General features: G+C 36.8%; 1 protein-coding gene and 2 pseudogenes across 1 annotated transcript; all 3 read left to right on the top strand.

Moving 5' to 3' along the window:
- Positions 1-3,106: 3,106 nt before the first annotated feature.
- On the top strand, positions 3,107-4,039 carry LOC112829398 (olfactory receptor 5D18-like; annotated as a pseudogene).
- A 1,535-nt stretch (positions 4,040-5,574) lies between these two features.
- Positions 5,575-9,445, top strand: LOC141374771 (olfactory receptor 5L1-like; annotated as a pseudogene).
- A 7,795-nt stretch (positions 9,446-17,240) lies between these two features.
- LOC112829731 (olfactory receptor 5L1-like) lies at positions 17,241-18,191 on the top strand. Its single transcript, XM_025879445.2, has one exon. It carries the CDS (start codon positions 17,241-17,243, stop codon positions 18,189-18,191), a length of 951 nt encoding a protein of 316 aa, XP_025735230.1.
- The last annotated feature ends 1,467 nt before the right edge of the window (positions 18,192-19,658 follow it).

Raw genomic sequence — 19,658 nt, 5'->3', positions numbered from 1 at the left:
ACAAGTAGGCAGAACAGCAGGGAGAGGGAGAGGAAGAAGCATGCTCCCCGCTGAGCAGGGAGCCTGATGTGGGGCTCGATCCCAGGACCCCGGGATCATGACCTGAGCCGAAGGCAGCCGCTTAACCGACTGAGCCACCCAGGTGCCCCTGATACAGAAAAATTTTACCAACAATTTAATAATAGCATTTGGGATGCAAGGACCATCACATTAAATGTAATATTAGTTTAAAATAAATTCTTAAATGCTTTAGATAAGTTAAATATTGTATTAAGCAAAAAATGTGATAATTAGAATGTCTGGCTTCACGATGGATTGTCTTTTGAGGTTGTCTTTAGTACTCAGATGTGTGGGTGTGGGGACAGAGAGGGTCATTGAGTTCTCAGTCTCGAATATGATCTGACATCTTTATTGATGGGCCGTCTAAAACTATTTCTTGGGTTGTGGGACCAGAGATAACCTTACCAGAGAGATGATTAAGAGTTTCCTGCGATGGGGCGCCTGGGAGGCTCAGTCAATTAATCATCTGACTCTTAATTTCAGCTCAGGTCATGATCTCAGGGTCCTGGGATCCAGCCCTTCGTTGGACTCCACACTTAGCACTGAGTCTGCTTCTCCCTCTCCCACTGCTCCTCCCCTCCCCCTGCCTCTCAAATAAATAAATAAATAAAATCTTTAAAAAAAAAAGAGTTTCCTGCTATGGTAAAATTTCAGATGTGTTGGGCACCAACCGGAGAAATATGATTATTCTTTTGTATTACTATTTTCTCCTAAAATGTCTTTATAGTGCATTACTACCTCAAGTTTTTTAATCTTTCTCCTTACAGATAATATTGGGACAGAATGAATATCCTCCACGTCTTGAAGGGAGAGGAGAGGTGACGAGAGAGAGAGAGAGTCCTAGGCAAGGAAAGTTTCTAAGTCTGTCTTTACTACACTTGGTTATTTCTGGGAGAGAACATTTCCCTAAATCCCGTTCTCATTTCATCTTGATGCTGCTTTCTAGTGTAGCTCTGTGGTCTGTATACTGTCAGCAGACTCTCTCCCATAGGTCCAGATATGGTATGATCATTACTAAAGGAAATATCTTAGTATCTAGACTTAGAACACGGGTCAGAGCCCGATGTGGAAGAATGGACACATGGCTGGGATTCCAATCAAGGCTCTAGTCACAGATGTGTAGATTGGTCCTTATTTGCATGTCATTGGGAAAGTCAAGGTTTCTTCAGCTTCTGTTCTGTCACCTCTAGAATAAGGAAGTAGACATGATTATCTTTATCATCTATTCTAATTGTATTATTCATCAAGCAGTGTGGGAGGATTGACAGCAGCTCCCTAGTTGAGAGGATTACTCTGAAAAAAAGCCTAAGATTTAATTTGATATCAGATTAACTAAGTCAGAAAGAAAAAGATTAAAGTGCTTTATGAAATTAATAATAAAGGCACAAATATAAAGTGTTAGGGGTGTTTATTCTTATTTTTTTATTTAAGTTCAATTAACCAACAGATGGTACATCATTAGTTTTTGATGTAGTGTCCAATGATTCATTAGCTGCTTAACACCCAGTGCTCATCAGATCACTTGCCCTCCTTAATGCCCATCACCCAGTTACCCCGTCTCCCCACCCCCCTCTCTTCTGCAACCCTCAGTTCATTTCCCAGAGTCCAGAGTCTCTCATGGTTTGTCTCTCTCTCTGATTTCTTCCCGTTCAGTTTTCCCTCCCTCCCCTGTGGTCTTCTGTGCTATTCCTTACGTTCCACATATGAGTGAAACCGTATGATAATTGTTTTTCTCTGCTTGACTTATTTCACTTAGCACAATCCCCTCCAGTTCCATCCATGTTGATGCAAATGGTGGGTATTCATCCTTTCTGTTGACTGAGTATATTCCATTGTATATATGAACTACATCTTCTTTATTCATCTCTTGAAGGACATCTCAGCTCCTTAACACAGTTTGACTAATGTGGACATTGCTATGAACGTTGGGGTGAACTTGCCCCTTCTTTTCACTATGTCTATATCTTTGGGGTAAATACCTAGTAGTGCAATTGCTGGGTTGTAGCATGGATCTATTTTTAACGTCTTGAGGAAACTCCATACTGTTTTCCAGAGTGGCTGTGCCAGCTTGCATTCCCAAAACAGTATAAGAGAGTTCCCCTTTCTCCAACATCCTCTCCAACATTTGTTGTTCCTTGTCTTGTTAATTTTAGCCATTCTAACTGGTGTAACATGATATATCATTGTGGTTTTGATTTGTATTTCCCTGACGGCAAGTGATATGGAGCACTTTTTCATGTGTCTGTTAGCCATTTGTATGTCTTCTTTGGAGAAGTGTCTGTTCATGTCTTCTGCCCATTTCTTGAATGGATTATTTGTTTTTTGGGTGTTGAGTTTGAGAAGTTCTTTGGATACTAGCCCTTTATCTGAAATGTCATTTGCAAATATCTTCTCCCATGGTGTGGGTTGCCTTTTAGTTTTGTTGGCTGTTTTCTTTGCTGTGCAGAAGCTTCTTATCTTGATTAAATCCCAATAGTTCATTTTTTCTTTTGTTTCCCTTGCCTTTAGGACATGTGTCTTGCAAGAAGTTTCTGTGGCCGAGGTCAAAGAGGGTGTTTATTCTTAATGTCACAGTATGAACCTATGATGTAAAAATTAATTTGTTTGGAAATTTCTTATTTCTGTACTGATTAGAGGACTGACATTATCAGTCATCATATTATGCTAGCCATATCTTTGTATGAACTTATAATGTTGAAGGAGAATTGAAAATGTTATAGGAAGATTTGATTTAAAATAACCATAAATCCCTTTATCTTATATTCTTATTTGTAAATATTAAACATTACAGTTAAGAACTTATGTTTTTAAGTCCATAATCGTATTGCTTTTTTACTTAAAGAAAATTTTAAAAATGATTTTCATGTTTCAAAATCTTAGACATTTGCATATCTTCATAATAAACACATAGCATAGAGAAATTATGAAAAGATATTTTGCTTCCTCTTCCAGTCTTGCTAAGGGGTAGCTAAGCAAACTTCTCATATCCTCACTCTAATATTTTTGTTTTCAGGACCGATTCAGATTCTGATAGGCAAAAACCATCATGTTACTATCAGAGAGAAATAAAAGTGGGGCTGCATTCCTTCTCTTGGGCTTCTCAGATTATCCAGAACTGCAAGTCCCCCTCTTCTTGATTTTTCTGGCCATCTATAGTGTCACTGTTGTAGGGAATATTGGGATGACAGTTATAATCAAGATTAACATCAACTGCACACCCCCATGTACTTCTTCCTCAGCCACCTCTCATTTGTAGATTTCTGCTACTCTTCCATCATTACTCCCAAGGCCCTAGAAAACCTGGTTATAGAAGACAGAACCACTTCATTTCCAGGATGTGTAATACAATTCTTTTTCTTTTGTACCTTTGTGTTAACTGAATCCTTTTTATTAGTTGTGATGGCCTATGACTGCTTTGTGGCCATTTGCAACCCTCTGCTCTACACAGTTGCCATGTCCCAGAAACTCTGTGCCATGCTGGTGGTCGATCATATACATGGGGAATAGCATGTTCTTTGATACTCACATGCTCTGCTATCGAATTATCTTTTCAGGGTCAACACAATCAATCACTTTTTCTGTGAGTTCTCTGCATTGCTCTCCCTGTCTTGCTCTGATACATCAGTCAGTTGCTGCTTTTCATTTCTGCCACCTTAATGAGGTCAGCACACTGCTCATCATTCTCTTGTCTTACGTATTTATCATTGTCACCATCCTCAAGGTGTGTTCAGCCAGTGGCCACCACAAAGCCTTCTCCGCCTGTGCCTCCCACCTGACCGCCATCACCATTTGCCATGGGATCATCCTTCTTCTCTACTGTGTGCCTAACTCCAAAAACTCCAGGCAAACTGTCAAAGTAGCGTCTGTGTTGTACACAGTGGTGATCCCCATGTTGAATCCCCTGATCTACAGTCTGAGAAATAAGGATGTCAAGGGTACACTTGGCAAGTTAATGGACACTAAAGTCTTTTCTTTTTGAGCATATTAGTTTAGTAGCATTTATCCCTGAAATGTTAGTAGCATTTATCCCTGAAATGTAAATAAAGTGTGCCCATAAAGGTTGATTGTAAAGATATCTTTAAAATTAATGAAGACTTAATGTACAATGGGAAGGATGTGGATTTTGATTCAAAGAGACTACACTTGTCTCTTGCTTACTAGAAAAAAAATCAGCAATCTCTCCTATCTTTGGTTTTTAATCTACAAAATTGTGGTAACATAAACTAGCTCTTAATCTGATTGTGAAGACTAAAAGATAATATAGATATCATTTGGAATACTTTGTATAATCTCAATAAACATTAATTTTGTTCCCCTTTCTTATAATCCACCTGGAATAGACTAGGCTGTCAATAAATACATGAATTTATCTCATAAAAGTACAAGTAGCAGTTAAAATGAGACACAGTCCCCATCCTCAAGGAATGCAAAATCCTGTGTTGACAGTAGGGCGGTGAAGAAAGAGGCCATTGTGTTTGAAAGAAAGAAAAGTTCAAGTCCATTTTGGGGTTTTAGAGTGGTGTACTTAAAAATACCTTCAAAAACTAGGTATTGTTTTAACTTGGCTTTGGATAACAGGATGGGCAGAGTTTTAGGAGACAATAGGATACGAGAGGTAGGTAGAAAAGACACCCAGAAACATGCCTCAAACTCAGGGAATTATCAGATGAATCAATCTTAGGAAGATGCATGTAAGTTAATGAAAATTTGAAAACTGATTATCTATAACTAATTACATCCATGGAGTTCTTGAAATGTGTGATTATATGCAAGGACACAAGCTACAGGCAGTGGTTTGCACCCTATTGGTTTAAGAGGCATTCTACAGCAGACCTGGGAGAAATCCTAGAGCCAATCCTGCTTAATGGCTTCCGGTGTCCAGCAGGGAGATGCTGTCCCGGCACCATCAGAAGCTCTGTTCTTCCTCACGCAGTCCTATGGGTGGCACAGATCTAAAAGCAGCATACGGCCTCATTTTATCCGTGATTTTGGTTGTGACTTTGGGCAAGTTACAACATTCTGTGCCTCAGTCATCTTATCGTAAAGGTGCATAACTATACTGATCACACTGATTTTTTTTTAAAGATTTTACTTATTTATTTGACAGAGAGAGACACAGCGAGAAAGGGAACACAAGCAGGGGGAGTGGGAGAGGGAGAAGCAGGCTTCCCGTGGAGCAGGGAGCCCGATGCGGGGCTCGATCCCAGGACCCTGGGATCATGACCTGAACCGAAGGCAGACGCTTAACGACTGAGCCACCCAGGCGCCCCACATTGCTCTGCAATTTATCATGAACTCTGAAAGGAACCTTGCTGGATAATAATAATACGTACCAAGCTGGGATAGCTTTTCTCCTTGTTTATACTTCATAGAGGTCATTAGTTGTTTGAGTCTCAGGATAGTATGGTTTTCTTGATATCTCATTTATATCCCACAGAGATCAGTGATTATTTTGGGAGACTTAAGGAACATGAATCCCAGAGATACATACACACAAAAACATAAAGCCTTTCCATGATCACATCTTCAGAAACAGAGGAAGCGATATTTACTCACAGGTAAGTTGGGCTCTACACTCTTTTCTTGGGAATGGACATAAATGATATTTTCTGAGAGCTGGAAGATTTCTCTCTCTCTCTTTTTTTTTCTTCTCATAAGGTAAGTTATTATAGCCATGTATACAAGAAGGAGGAACAGTAGAGGAGGGTAGTAGTATTAAACATATTTATAAAAATCAGTGTTTTAACTCTTAATTAGAGAGTATTTTAAGAAATGCCATGTTTGGGTCACTTCTTTATGAAAACGTTTTTTCTTTGTGTATTGAGAAACAATCTCAATGGGGGATGGAAACAGTCTAATTTGCAGGACCAAATACCTTGGTAAGAGGTGTACGAGGGAAAAGGGTATAAGCAAGTTGGAAAGAATACTTGGTCTCCCCCCAATCTTCTTCCACCTCACTCACACTGACTCATCCATGGAACCTGGAAAAGACCACATGGAAACTCCCAACAGTCACTCTGATGCTGAGAGCTGCAGGAAGGGGCCCTCAGGACTGTTTGTGGAGGGACACAGACATGGGGATCACCTCTGAAGCAGAAAGGAGAGGAATTATTTTGGTCTTGGGTACCACACTTAGAAATGTTTTTCCATAGCAGGCTTCTCAGCCTTAGTACTATTGACCTTTTGGGCCACATACTATTTTTGTGTTTGCATGTGTAATTGGTATGTGTGTCGGGGCAGGGTGGGCTGGGGCTGCCTTGTGCATCTTTGAATGTTCAGCAGCATCCCTGATCTCTGACCACTAGATGTCACTAGCATTCCTTCTTATTGTCACAGACAAAAATGTCTTCAGACAGAGACCAAGGTCCCGGAGGAATCAAAATCTCTCCTGTTGTGATGAACATTGGGTGTTATAATCAACTAATGAGTCGTTGGACACTACATCAAAAACTAATGTTGTACTATATGCTGGCTAACTGAACATAAAAAAAAATCTCTCCTGGTTAAGAACCACTTCTCTATAAATAAACAAAATCCTGATTTTTCACCTTTAGACCAGAAAACAGGCAAGGTTTTCAAGATTATGTACTACATTGAACTCAGAAAGAGACAGCTCACTTTTATTAGCCATCGAAGAGAGAAAATCATATTATCAGAATAATTATTTGTTTTCAAACTGGGATTTCTTCTTTTTCACATTTCTAAAAATGTTTTAATGAAAAAGTTATCTTTCTGTAAACATTTCATTATATTACAAATGAAACATTTGAATCCATTACAGACCACCTCTTAAGTCTTAAAAACCAGGATAAAACGTTGAAATTTAAAAGTAATCTTGAATATTATATATAGGCTAACAATCCTTATATCACCCCTGCATTAACTTGCAAATTATTCAACTACTTGTGACATCAGTTATTGGAACTCTGAGATACTGTCCTTAACTAGAAATGTTTCAAGTTGTGACTTACATAGTAGAACTCTTAAAAACAAGCCTATTTCAGTTGTTCAGATCCTTAACAAATGATCTTTATTATTCACTTTTCTTCAAGATTTCAACTGGGACTTCTTAAGGCACATACGCTTTACCTCTTGAAATCATTTGAAAAAAGGGGAAATACCTGACTGCATTGAATTTTAGTGGAGATTCTTTCTTCCAGGAATAATCAACGTGTCTACACGTTATAAATTAAGGCAAGTTTCTACATTTTTTTTCAAATGATTAGAATAAAATATTTACTTTTCATGGATTTTGTGAGGGTTAAACATGCAAAGCAACTTATGTATACATATATAATATTCTCTCTGTCCAATCTAGCTTGCTATTTTTTTAAGGATTTATTTATTTATTTGTCAGAGAGAGAGCTCAAGCAGGGGGAGTGGGAGAGGGAGAAGCAGGCTCCCCGCTGAGCAAGGAGCCTGATGCAGGACTCGATCCCAGGACCCTGGGATTGTGACCCGAGCCAAAGGCAGACATGTCCCCCACTGCCACCCAGGCATCCCATGGCTTACTATTTTTTAACTTACCATTGTACCATAGTTATTTGTCAGGTCATTAAATGTTCTTCAAAAATATCCCCTTAATAGCTGCATTGTTTTCCATAATATATATGTACCATAGCTTTGACCATTTCCCTCTTGTTTGACACTTGATTTCTGACTTTTACTATCATAAATAATGCTACAGTGCGGCAGCAAACATTTGATATTTTCATATGTACATCTCTGATTACTTCTTCAAATGGATTTAAAGCAGTGAATGTATTTGTCATCTAGGTCTTTATAAGGCTTCAGAGTCATAGTTAGAGGAAGTTTGAATCCAAGTGCCAATTCCCTGAACAATGGCTGGCATGGGATAGCTTAATTAACAAAATCACTATGTTAATTTTATAGAAAAAAAGCTAGTATGGAGCATAAAAGCTACTTCTCCATCTAAAACATACTGATAAAAAATGAACACTTGTGGATTAACAATCTTCAATACATAGACTTTTCATCATTTCAGTGGAAAACAGAGAAGAATGCTGTGTATTTTAAAAAATTATTTCCCAAGATCTCAATATTTTCAGTACTCATTAAACATTTTGTCAAGAAAGAGGGATTTCAGTTTCATAAAACAATCTGGCTAATTAAATAATGTTTGATGTCTTTCCAATGACTCAGTTTCAAGCTCTGAATTGTGTAGGACTCCTTTAAGGGATCATATAAGCTGTTATGGATGTGATTATTTTTGTGTGATCTGTGAATTAAACTGCTATCTTATGCATCTTTGTCACAATGCCTGCAAATTTTCTAAACTTCAGGAAAGCAATGTCCTATTTCTTCACTGAAAACATTAACTTTCTTATTTGTTATGTCTTTTTTTTAGGAGACAGTCAAAAAATGAATTTGGAATCATATAATGGAGAGTAACTATTAATATTCTTCTCCATGCTCAATAAAGTGGGAACCTGGGGGAGGAGAACTGCACCTCTGTGACAGAATTCATTCTTCTCGGATTAGCAGATGCCCCAGAGCTGACAGTCTTCTTCTTCCTGGTGTTCTTTCTCATCTACGGCATCACTGTTTTGGGATTTCTAGGCATGATTGCAGTGATTCAGGTCAGCTCTCAACTTCACACTCCCATGTACTTTTTCCTCAGCCACTTGTCCTTTGTGGATTTTTGCTACTCCACGATCATCGTGCCAAAGATGCTGTCCAATATCTTAAACAGGGACAAAGCCATCTCTTTCCTGGGATGCATGGTGCAATTCTACTTGTTTTGTACCTATGCAATCACTGAGGTCTTCTTGCTGGCTGTGATGGCTTATGACCGTTTTGTGGCCATCTGCAACCCACTGTTGTACATGGTCACCATGTCCTGGAATCTCTGTATGGAGCTGGTGTCTTGCTGCTACCTCTGTGGGATGGTGTGTTCTCTGATCCACTTGTGTTTAGCTCTTGAGATCCCATCTTATAGATCAAATGTGATTAACCACTTCTTTTGTGATCTACCCCCTCTCTTATTGCTTGCTTGTTCTGATGTCTCTATTAATGAACTGTTGCTATACATCCTGGCCACCTTCCATGAGATGACCACCGTCGTGATCATCCTCACTTCCTACTTGCAGATTCTCATCACCATCCTGAGGATGCACTCTGCAGAGGGAAGGCACAAAGCCTTTTCCACCTGTGCCTCCCACCTCACAGCCATCCTTGTCTTCCATGGAACAATTCTTTTCATTTATTGCCGGCCCAGTTCTGGCAACAGTGTGGAGACTGACAAGGTGGCCACGGTGTTCTACACCATAGTGATCCCCATGCTGAACCCTTCATCTATAGCCTGAAGAACTAGGATGTGATAGAAGCTCTCAGAAAAGTGGTGAGCTCCCAAATATTTTCCTAGAAAATATTTTCTTATCAGGATTCAGGGTCGCAAAGTGGAGGCTGGTGGAGGGGTGAATGGGTGGGCTGTGGTGTTCGAGTGGAGGGAAGAGGCAGGAGGTAGGTGGTTCTCAGTTACTCTTTCTGATTCGCTTGCCTCTACTCCTCCTCAATTTGCCTCAAGGGTAGGATTGAGCACATTTCAAACTTAAACCTACCCTTTGCTTTCCTTCAATCTCTAATGTCTTAAATGGATATTAGTAATGGATCCTTAGGATACATTTAGTTTGCTATATAACCTTCATGTGCTTTATGAAGAGCGCTTGAAAATCACACTTTTCTCAGTATCTATTATGGAAACTTTGATCCTTTCCAAAGTTGAATTCCTCCTATTTTATAATGGACAGCACATTGTTGTCTAACGGTTTATATACAGAATGAGATCTCCACATGAGTGTGTGTCTTTTCTTATCTTTTTTTTCCTTTTTTAGGTTTATTGCTTGTTTCTGGTTTTCTTTATTTTTTTTGTTGTTGTTGCTGTTGCAGTGTCTAGTGCTTTTGGAACTGCAGATATGATCTCATCTGAAAAAATGGAGATAGTACTAATTACTTCCCATGAATGTTAAGAGGATTAAATTACATGTCATGTGTAAAGAGCCTAGAATGATCCCTGGAGGACAATTAGTTCTCCCTCTCCCTCTCTTTCTCTCCCTTTGTCCTCCTCCATCTCTTATATTGTATTTATATTTCATATCTACTCTCTGTCTCATATATATACACACAAATATAAGAGTGTGGATATGTGTAAAATCTGCACAAACACACATATAGTTGACATAACGAATAAACATTACTACAAGTATCTGCATCTCTGACTTAGGTCACTCATCACAGGTATTTTTGGTTTGTTTTTTACTTTGAGTCTCCATTCTAACTCTCCATTTTTAATAAAATGCTGTCACTGAAAAGTGGAGTTCTAGCCTACTTGTAGAACACATAATGTTTCATTTTCAAGCCAAATTATGGAAGGAGCCCAAATGTCCATCGACTAATGAATGATAACGAAGATGTGGTACCTATTCACAATGGAATATTACACAGCCATCAAAAAGAATGAACTCTTGCCATTTGCAATGACATGGATGGAGCTAGAGAGAATTATGCTAAGCAAAATAAGTCAGTTGGAGAAAGAAAAATACCATATGATTTCACTCATATGTGGATTTAAGAAACAAAGCAGATGAACATAGGGGAAATAAAAAGAGATGCAAACCAGAAAGCAGACTCTTAACTATAGAGAAGAATCTGAGGGTTGCTGGAGAGAGGTTGGGCGCAAAATGCGTTAAATGGGTGATGGGTATTAATAAGGGAGTGGGAGAGGGGGAATCTCAATCAGACTTGGCACTGAACACAGAGCCAGACACGGGATTCAATCCCAGAAATCTGAGATCATGACCTGAGCTAAAATCAAGAGTCCATAACCTGGTGATGGGTATTAAAGAGGGCACGTACTGCATGGAGCACTGGGTGTTATATACAAACAATGAATCATGGATCACTACATCAAAAACTAGTGATGTAATGTATGGTGACTAACATAACACAATAAAATAAAATTAAAATAAAAAAGAGTCCATAGCTTAACCACCCCAGCCACTCAAGCACCCCTTTAAAATGGTTTTAAATTAACTGTCATTTTTAATTATAATCTGAACAAATAAGTAATAAAACCTAGATTATTGTGCCTATTAGGAACGATTAATTTTTTCTAGTACTAGTAATATTTATTATAAAATGGCCAAATAGATATGGGTCCCTAATTTTCAAAAATTGCATGACATTGTGTTTATCTTTCTTCTATCATTAATTTTGCTTGAATGACTTATATATCCTTTGTTCTGTGCTCTGTTTATGGATAAATCCCAAATTAGTCCAGAAAACTACTGAGAAAAAAATATTAGCTGTTTTTGTTGAAGGTAACATAAAAACTGCACAATAATCTTATATTGGTTCATGAAACAATTTGGAATGGTGATGTGATTTTAAACTTACAGTAAAAAATTAAAATTAACTTTATTTCAGAAATTTAGATATATAATTATATCCCACACTATTTTATATAATCATATATATTCACATATATGAAACTGCCTTCCTTTACACATTGTCACTTACTTGATTTGAACTCATATGGAACACTTGTAAAAAAGTAGCAGAAATATTATATTACTCTTGATTAGAGTCAGTGATGAAAATGAACACCAACCTATGAAATTTTAATAGATGCTTCCTAGTGTTTACAAGGAAATTTAGGTATTCAAATAACTATATTAGAAAAGAGAAAATCTTTTAAAACTAGAAACATTGCTTCCACATTAAGAAAGTAAAACAAACGAACACAAAGAACAAACAAAGGAAGTTTATAATAGACTAGAACACAAGCCAATATAGTGAAGAGCAGAGATCAATAAGTTTGTACTGTGAAAAGATTAATATAATTGACAAAGTTAGCTAAAATTACTAAGAAAAAAAGAAACAAGAAACAAAATTAATACAATCATTGAGGAGAGTAAACTTAAAGAAATTAAAATGAGTATAGTGAATAGTATAAACAATTTTATGCCAACAATTTAGTCAACTTACATGATATAGACAAATTTGAAAAAGATCAATTTACCAAAACCGACAAAGAAATAGAAAATCTGAATAGATATGTAACAATAAATTCAATTGGTAATGAAAATATTCCCTTCCTCCCCCTATCAATATCCAGGCATAGATTGATTCACCAGTTGTTTTTATTAAATAAGTCTATAAGCAATAGTACTGACTGTTAATTAACTCATATAGAAGATAGAGGACATGATACTCTTTCCAGTTCACGTGTTTAGGCCAGTATTCCCCTGATAACGAAGCAAAACAAAGACAACATAAGAAAGAAAACACAGGGGCACCTGGGTGGCTCAGTTGGGTAAGCATCTGACTTTGGCACAGGTAATGATCCTGGGGTCCTGTGTTTAAGCCCCAGATCCAGCTCCCTGCTCAGTGGGGAGCCTGCTACTCCCCCTCGCTCTGCCCCTCTCCTCCACTCTTCTCTCTCTCTCAAGAAAATAAATAAAATCTTAAAAAAAAGAAAACACAAATCAATACCCCTCATCGATATAAACACAAGGATTCTCAACAGAATATTATATCTAATAATGAAATAAAATAAATGCAACAAAACATATAACAGGATTATGAACCATGATCAACTGAGATTTATTCCAGAAATGCAAGGTTGGTTTAACGTATGAAAAACAATGTAATACATCACTTACATATAGAATAAAAGTCAACAAAAATAACATGTCCTCAGTATAGATACAGAAAAGTTATTTGACACCATCCAGCATCCATGCAAGATAAAAATTACGAATAAAGTAGAAGTAGAAGATATTATTTCAATCTACCAAAGCTGTTGCTATCAACACACTTAGTGGTTAGGGAATGAGTGTTTTTCTTTATAGTTAAAAAACAATGCAGGATGTCTACTCTCAGTACTCACAAACAGATTGAAATATTAATAGATTGATAAATATACATAGAAAGATAGATACATAGATTAATATATATCAATCAGCCCACCAGTCATCCAGATTTGAAGTAAAACTGATTTTATTCACATTATACATGATCTTTTAAGAAGAAAATCCTAAACAATCCACACACATACACACACACATACATGTACGCATACACCCTACTAGAACTATTACACTAATAATTGAATTCAACATGATCACAAAATACAGCATCAATATGTCAAAATTATCTTTTTTCTTCATGGTACCAAAGTGAAATCCCACAGTAAAACTAAGAAAATAGGTTCTTGAAAACATCAAAAAGAGTCCAATACTTATAAATAATAAAACACTACTACTGAGAAACCAAAAATGACAAAATATTGTAATTGGTACTGGTATAAAGTGAGCATATACTTCAGCATAATAGAATTGAAGGTCCAGAATTAAACAGATTTATGGTTGATTGATTCTGACAACCTGCTGAGGTGGTCTCCTGAGGCTGGGTAATCTTTTCAATAAATGGCGAAGAGTAACTGGGTATTCATACGCAACAAAGATAAATTTCAACTTACTTCACACCATGCACAGACATTAGCTCAAAACAGTTCATAGACTTAAATTTGGGAGCAAAAAGGGCAAGTTATATAGCTGAGGAAGGATTTGTGTCCATAATATATAAAGAACACTTACTAATAGAATATAGAAAACCAAGTAAAAACTTTTAAATAGGCCAAATATTTGACTAGACATTCATAGAAGTTGTAATCTGAAACAGAAATTGTGTAAGATGGAAAGAGGGAGAGATGCACACCATGAGTTGCAGGTGCTCTGAATGAGGAATTAAAACATGAAAAATGGCCTTAACATAACATTAAAAAAAAAAAGAACACCAATAATCACAACTATCTCTTTGTTTTGACCCATGGATTTCTACTCATGGGGCAACTCAAAAAAAGATAGAGCTTTTCTTCTCTTTTGTTAATTGTGAAAGGTGATTTGGGAGTGGAGAACCAAAGGGAATGGCTCCTCAGCCTTGGCTGCAATCTTTGGCATAGCAATTTCAGGAACATATTATGTGGTAGCTGAGAGTACACAAATTTATTTACTTGATATTACTTTCTGAACACATATACCTTTAAGATTATATGTGTACAACCAGTGATACATAGACACAAATAAAATACTGTGGCTTAGATTGATATTATAAAATCAGAAGAAGAACACACCTAGAACAGATAACTGATGTAGTCCCATTTGATGGCTCCCAGCATTGGGCATGCACTGAAAAAGTGCAGCCTCAGAAATTTCTCTGGGTTTGTTCTCTTTTTTCATACATTCATTTGAGTGGAAAACCCAGAGAGTCTCAATTGCCTTTATGGGCAATTTATTTTGAGTTGATCCAAGTGGCAACTGTCTGTGTCTCCATCATTTCCCTTGTAGGATAGGCATGAAACCCAGAACTGTTTTCTGGCTGGTTGCTAGGAAGCAAAAAGGAATTAATACTTGCATAATATTTAGAATAGTTTCCAACACCTAGCAAGGGCTCAATACGTGTGACTTATTCTATAGTTTTCTGACCAGTAGCACCATTAATTTTATGGTATTTTAAAGGAATTCTGATATGGCATTTGCCACCATGCCCTACAGGAAGAATCTAAGGGATTCTGTCATGTTATTAGAAAGGAAGAAATATTCATGCTATTTCATTATGGCCTTATGAGCTCTGTCCCACACATATGACACTTAGATGTAGTATCGCATAGCACCCACGCTGGGAGGGGGCATGTTTGGTTTTAAACAGTTTTTTCCCAAATTGGGATAATTTAAAAAATAAATAACTGATGATGTGCCATAAAGATTAATTATTAGTTGCATTACATGACATGTAGTCTCAGTTTAATTTTTGTATAGTTTGTTATACCATAGGGATTATTAATTGTTTTGGAGCCTAAGGAGCCCATTTCCCAAGAGCTTAAATTACAGTATAAGTCTCTGTCTGTTGTACACATCTTAACATCTTCAGCACCAAGGACAAAGTGTCTGCCACTCAGATCTGCTAGCTAGAAGTAGCCTCTGGTTACTTGAAAATAGAAATGAACGTATGTTCCCTGTCAACAATTATTTTAAAGTTGTATTGAACTCATCTCTCTTCTAATTAGAGAATGTTTTAACAGGACTTCTATTCGTGTGCAGTTACTATTTAAAATGCTTTTGTATTTTAGTATACAGAAACACTAATGGTGAATTTAGAACAATTTTCTCTGTAACATCAAATATGGGTGTGTATGAAAGAATAAGAGAATAAGCAAATGGTAGCCCTCTTCTCTCTCTCTTTCTGTTTCCTCCTAACACCTTCTTTCAGACCTGTTTCTGTCATGAAATCAAGAATTTATGATCATGGAAGAGCTCCTTCATTGTCCTAATAATGCTGAGGGTTGCATTTACCAGACTGCCAGACTGTTCACCGACATTCAGGACCTGTGAAGTTTCTCTGCTCAGAAAATGAGATGAATTCTTCTGGAGTTATTCAGAAGTTCCCATGAAATAGTTTCTTATTATCAGCATGGAACGTTAGGAAAAAAATTTACCAAGTTGACTTTCCTGTTTAACTGGGAAGCAGGGAAATAACTCAGGTATTTTGTTTTGCTTTTATTTTATTTCTGTTCTTGGCCAGATAATGAAAAAACAAAAACAAAAAACATTGACTTCAGGAAAGTGATATGCTTCCACTTCTTTAAAGATAGTTCAAGGGACGCCTGGGTGGCTCAGTCGTCCAGCATCTGCCTTCAGCTCAGGTCATTATCCCAGGGTCCTGGGATCGAGCCCCACATCCGGCTCCTTGCTCAGCAGAAAGCCTGCTTCTCCCTCTGCCTCTCCCTCTGCTTGTGTTCCTGCTCTCGCTATCTCTCTCTCTGTCAAATAACTAATAAAATCTTAAAAAAAAAGATAGTTCAAGATATGGAGAAAATAACAAGTTATTCTTCTAGTGCAGAACCTCTTCACTCAATTTGCATTACACATATGTGTAGAAGTCACGAGTATACTTCTGCAGTCTAGAAGGGAGGGCAGAGAATAGAATCCCTCAATGTCTATTTGCCTTTTCTTTAAGGAAAGGTCTTATTGTAGATCCCACTGTATCGAGTACCCAAAATACCCACTTTCCCCAGCCAACTACTTAGGGATCTTGAGAGAGTTTTCAGGCACCTCTCTTTGATGTGGGTAAAGGATGAACATTTCGGTTATAGCCAAATTAAAAATATTGATAGATAGATCTATCAAATGTATTCATACCTCTCTATGTACATCTTTATATACATCTACGTAGGTACACCAAGTAGACTATTTGGTATCCTGTTTTTTTTTTTTTAAGTAACCACCAACTGGATAATTTTCTCTCCCAGATATGACCCACTGTAATTTAATAATTGCTCTACTCTTGGTCATCAACATTTTCCATTTTAATATTATAAATAGTACTACAATGTACTTTTGGATTAGTTTTTCATGATTTTATTAATGTGATGAAATATTTCTACAACAGCTTATTAAGAATGAAATCACTCATAATATAGTTTTTATTGTTGTCAGGATTAAGAGTTTATTAACTATAGATCATTACTATGATAATTGATTAAACCACTTTGTTAATTTGGTTTAAAATTTTCATTTTCAATCTATATTTTAAATCTCTTGGCCCATAATTCAAAATTTAAAAGGGTTTTGTCAGCTGCAGACCTCAAAAAATGTGTCACACTTCCTAAAAATGGAATGTCAAAAAACTTTGCTTCAAATATATGTTCCTGAGAGACTCAGTGAAAAAAAGTAAGTATATGTTTTATAGAATCACAGTAGGTGGTACTGTGTTGGCTGAAGTTTTTTAAGGATTTTCAAAGAACAGAGGTTCATTTCTGTGGGGCTTTGAAATGTATCATTGATTCTACTTTAAAATCCATCAAACAATGGAACTTAGTTAATCATCTCGATGTATTGTGATAAAGGTTGGAATCATTTAAGTTTTTTAATGTTTCTGCTGATGCTGAAGTCAAATTTGAAACATTTAACATTTCAAATCTACTGAACATTTAGCATTTCGAATTATTTGAGAAATGTGTTTTTGTTATTTCTTATAAATACAACATTTGATATCAATGCTATATTTTTCTGAAGTTAATATGAACCTGTTTTTTTCCTCCCATTTTAGAAGAAACACAAAATCTAACATTGCTTTTCTAAGCCTGACATATGGCAGAAATGGGGGAGGAAAACTGCACCTTTATTACAGAGTTCATTTTTCTTGGATTAGCAGATGCCCCTGAGCTGAGAGTCTTCCTCTTCTTGGTGTTCCTTCTCATTTATGGAGTCACGGTTTTGGGAAATCTAGGCATGATTGCATTGATTCAGGTCAGCTCTCAACTTCACACTCCCATGTACTTTTTCCTCAGCCACTTGTCCTTTGTGGATTTTTGCTACTCCACGATCATCGTGCCAAAGATGCTGTCCAATATCTTAAACAGGGACAAAGCCATCTCTTTCCTGGGATGCATGGTGCAATTCTACTTGTTTTGTACCTATGCAATCACTGAGGTCTTCTTGCTGGCTGTGATGGCTTATGACCGTTTTGTGGCCATCTGCAACCCACTGTTGTACATGGTCACCATGTCCTGGAATCTCTGTATGGAGCTGGTGTCTTGCTGCTACCTCTGTGGGATGGTGTGTTCTCTGATCCACTTGTGTTTAGCTCTTGAGATCCCATCCTATAGATCAAATGTGATTAACCACTTCTTTTGTGATCTACCCCCTCTCTTATTGCTTGCTTGCTCCGATGTCTCTATTAATGAACTTATGGTGTTCATTGTGGCCACTGTCAATGAGATCATCACCATTGTGATCATCTTCACCTCCTACTTGCTGATTCTCATCACCATCTTGAGGATGCACTCTGCAGAGGGAAGGCACAAAGCCTTTTCCACCTGTGCCTCCCACCTCACAGCCATCCTTGTCTTCCATGGAACAATTCTTTTCATTTATTGCCGACCTAGTTCTGGCAACAGTGTGGAGACTGACAAAGTGGCCACGGTGTTCTACACCATAGTGATCCCCATGCTGAACCCCTTCATCTATAGCCTGAGGAACAAGGATGTGAAAGAAGCTCTCAAGAAAGTATTGAGATCTAGATTATCTTTTGAAAAACTATTTTCTTAATTAGACTCAGTGTTTCATCAGAGACTTTTACTGAGGGGCTGATTTTGGGTGGATGTGAACAAAAAGTAAAGTAGGGAAGAATATTATGAGCTGGGGGACTATGCATTCTTTTTTGTTTTCCACTTGCTTATCTTATTAAGCAATATATTATCTCCTTATGGATAATTCAAAGGCACTTGGTGCCTTTGCTCTTCTTCTCCAATCTCTAGTTGCTTTGAAAGGGCTTGGGGTGGTATTGTTAGACTCAATTATTGGTTTGAGATAACTTCAATGTATTTCTCACAAAGTGCACATCGACAGACATGTCTTTTCATCATCATTAAAGCATGCAACCTTTTTTACTAAATTAATTTCATTTTTTACATGGAATGATGTACATCTGTCTGATACCTTATGGTTTTTAATAAAAAGTTTAATAAAAGTTTTAATAAATAAATTTCTGAGAATTTTTTAGTCATTTTTGTTTTTTTAATTACTTTTTCCATTGCAATATTATAATCTTAGGACTTTCAAAACTTCTTTTAAGGGGATTAAGAAGCACAAACTTCTAGTTATAAAATAAATAAGTCACAGGGGTGAAAAGTACAGCAAAGGAAATACAGTCAATAATATTATAATAATGTTGTGTGGTGACGGATGATAACCACACTTATATGGTGAACACGGTGTAATGTACAGGATTGTCAAATCATGAAGTTGTACCCCTGAAACTAATATAACATTGTATGTCAACTATACATCAATAAAATAACAAGTTTAAAAAAACTTTTTCTTCTACAAAATAGAGATAATAGTCTTTCTAATAAGATATCCATGAAAATTAAATGATGTATCTTAAATTCTTATCACTATATATGGTATATTATAAGTGATTAATGAAGTATTTGCCGATATTACTATCGTTACTTTTAGTTTTACCTTTTGTTCTCTAGTCTCTTATTTCTTGATTAAATAAGTAGATCATGTATTTGATGGCTTACCTTTCTTAAGTTTCTATTGTTGAATTTTTTTGTTTGTTTTGCCTGATATTTAGTCATTTACTATATTTTCAAGTCTATTACATTCTCAACATATTGATTGCAGTTTCCTGTGGCTTCTGGAAAAAAAAGTATAAATTTGGTGGCTTGAAACAATAGACTTTATTCTCTTACAGTTCTGGAGGGCAGAAATTTGAAATCACTGTCACTGGGCCAGGAGGTTCTCTAAGATAACACTTTCCCTTATCTCTTCAAGTTTGTGGGACTAAGACTGGTATGTTCAAACTTCTCTACTCTCCATCTTTCCTACATTTTCTCACACACATACACACACACACACATGTCTGTGTGTGTGTGTGTGTGAAATAGCCTCCCTCCCTCTCTTTTTTTAAATGATTTTATTTATTTATTTGACAGAAAGAGAGAGAGAGAGCACAAGCAGAGGGAGCTGCAGAGGGAGAGATAGAGGCAGGCTCCCCACTGAGCAGGG

The sequence above is a fragment of the Callorhinus ursinus genome, unplaced genomic scaffold (assembly GCF_003265705.2).
Source record: "Callorhinus ursinus isolate GAN/ISIS: 27379988/994484 unplaced genomic scaffold, GSC_fseal_2.0 scaffold21, whole genome shotgun sequence".
Lineage (NCBI taxonomy): Eukaryota > Metazoa > Chordata > Mammalia > Carnivora > Otariidae > Callorhinus > Callorhinus ursinus.
Note: the sequence above shows the minus strand (reverse complement) of the source record. Positions and strands in the feature narration are given on the sequence as shown.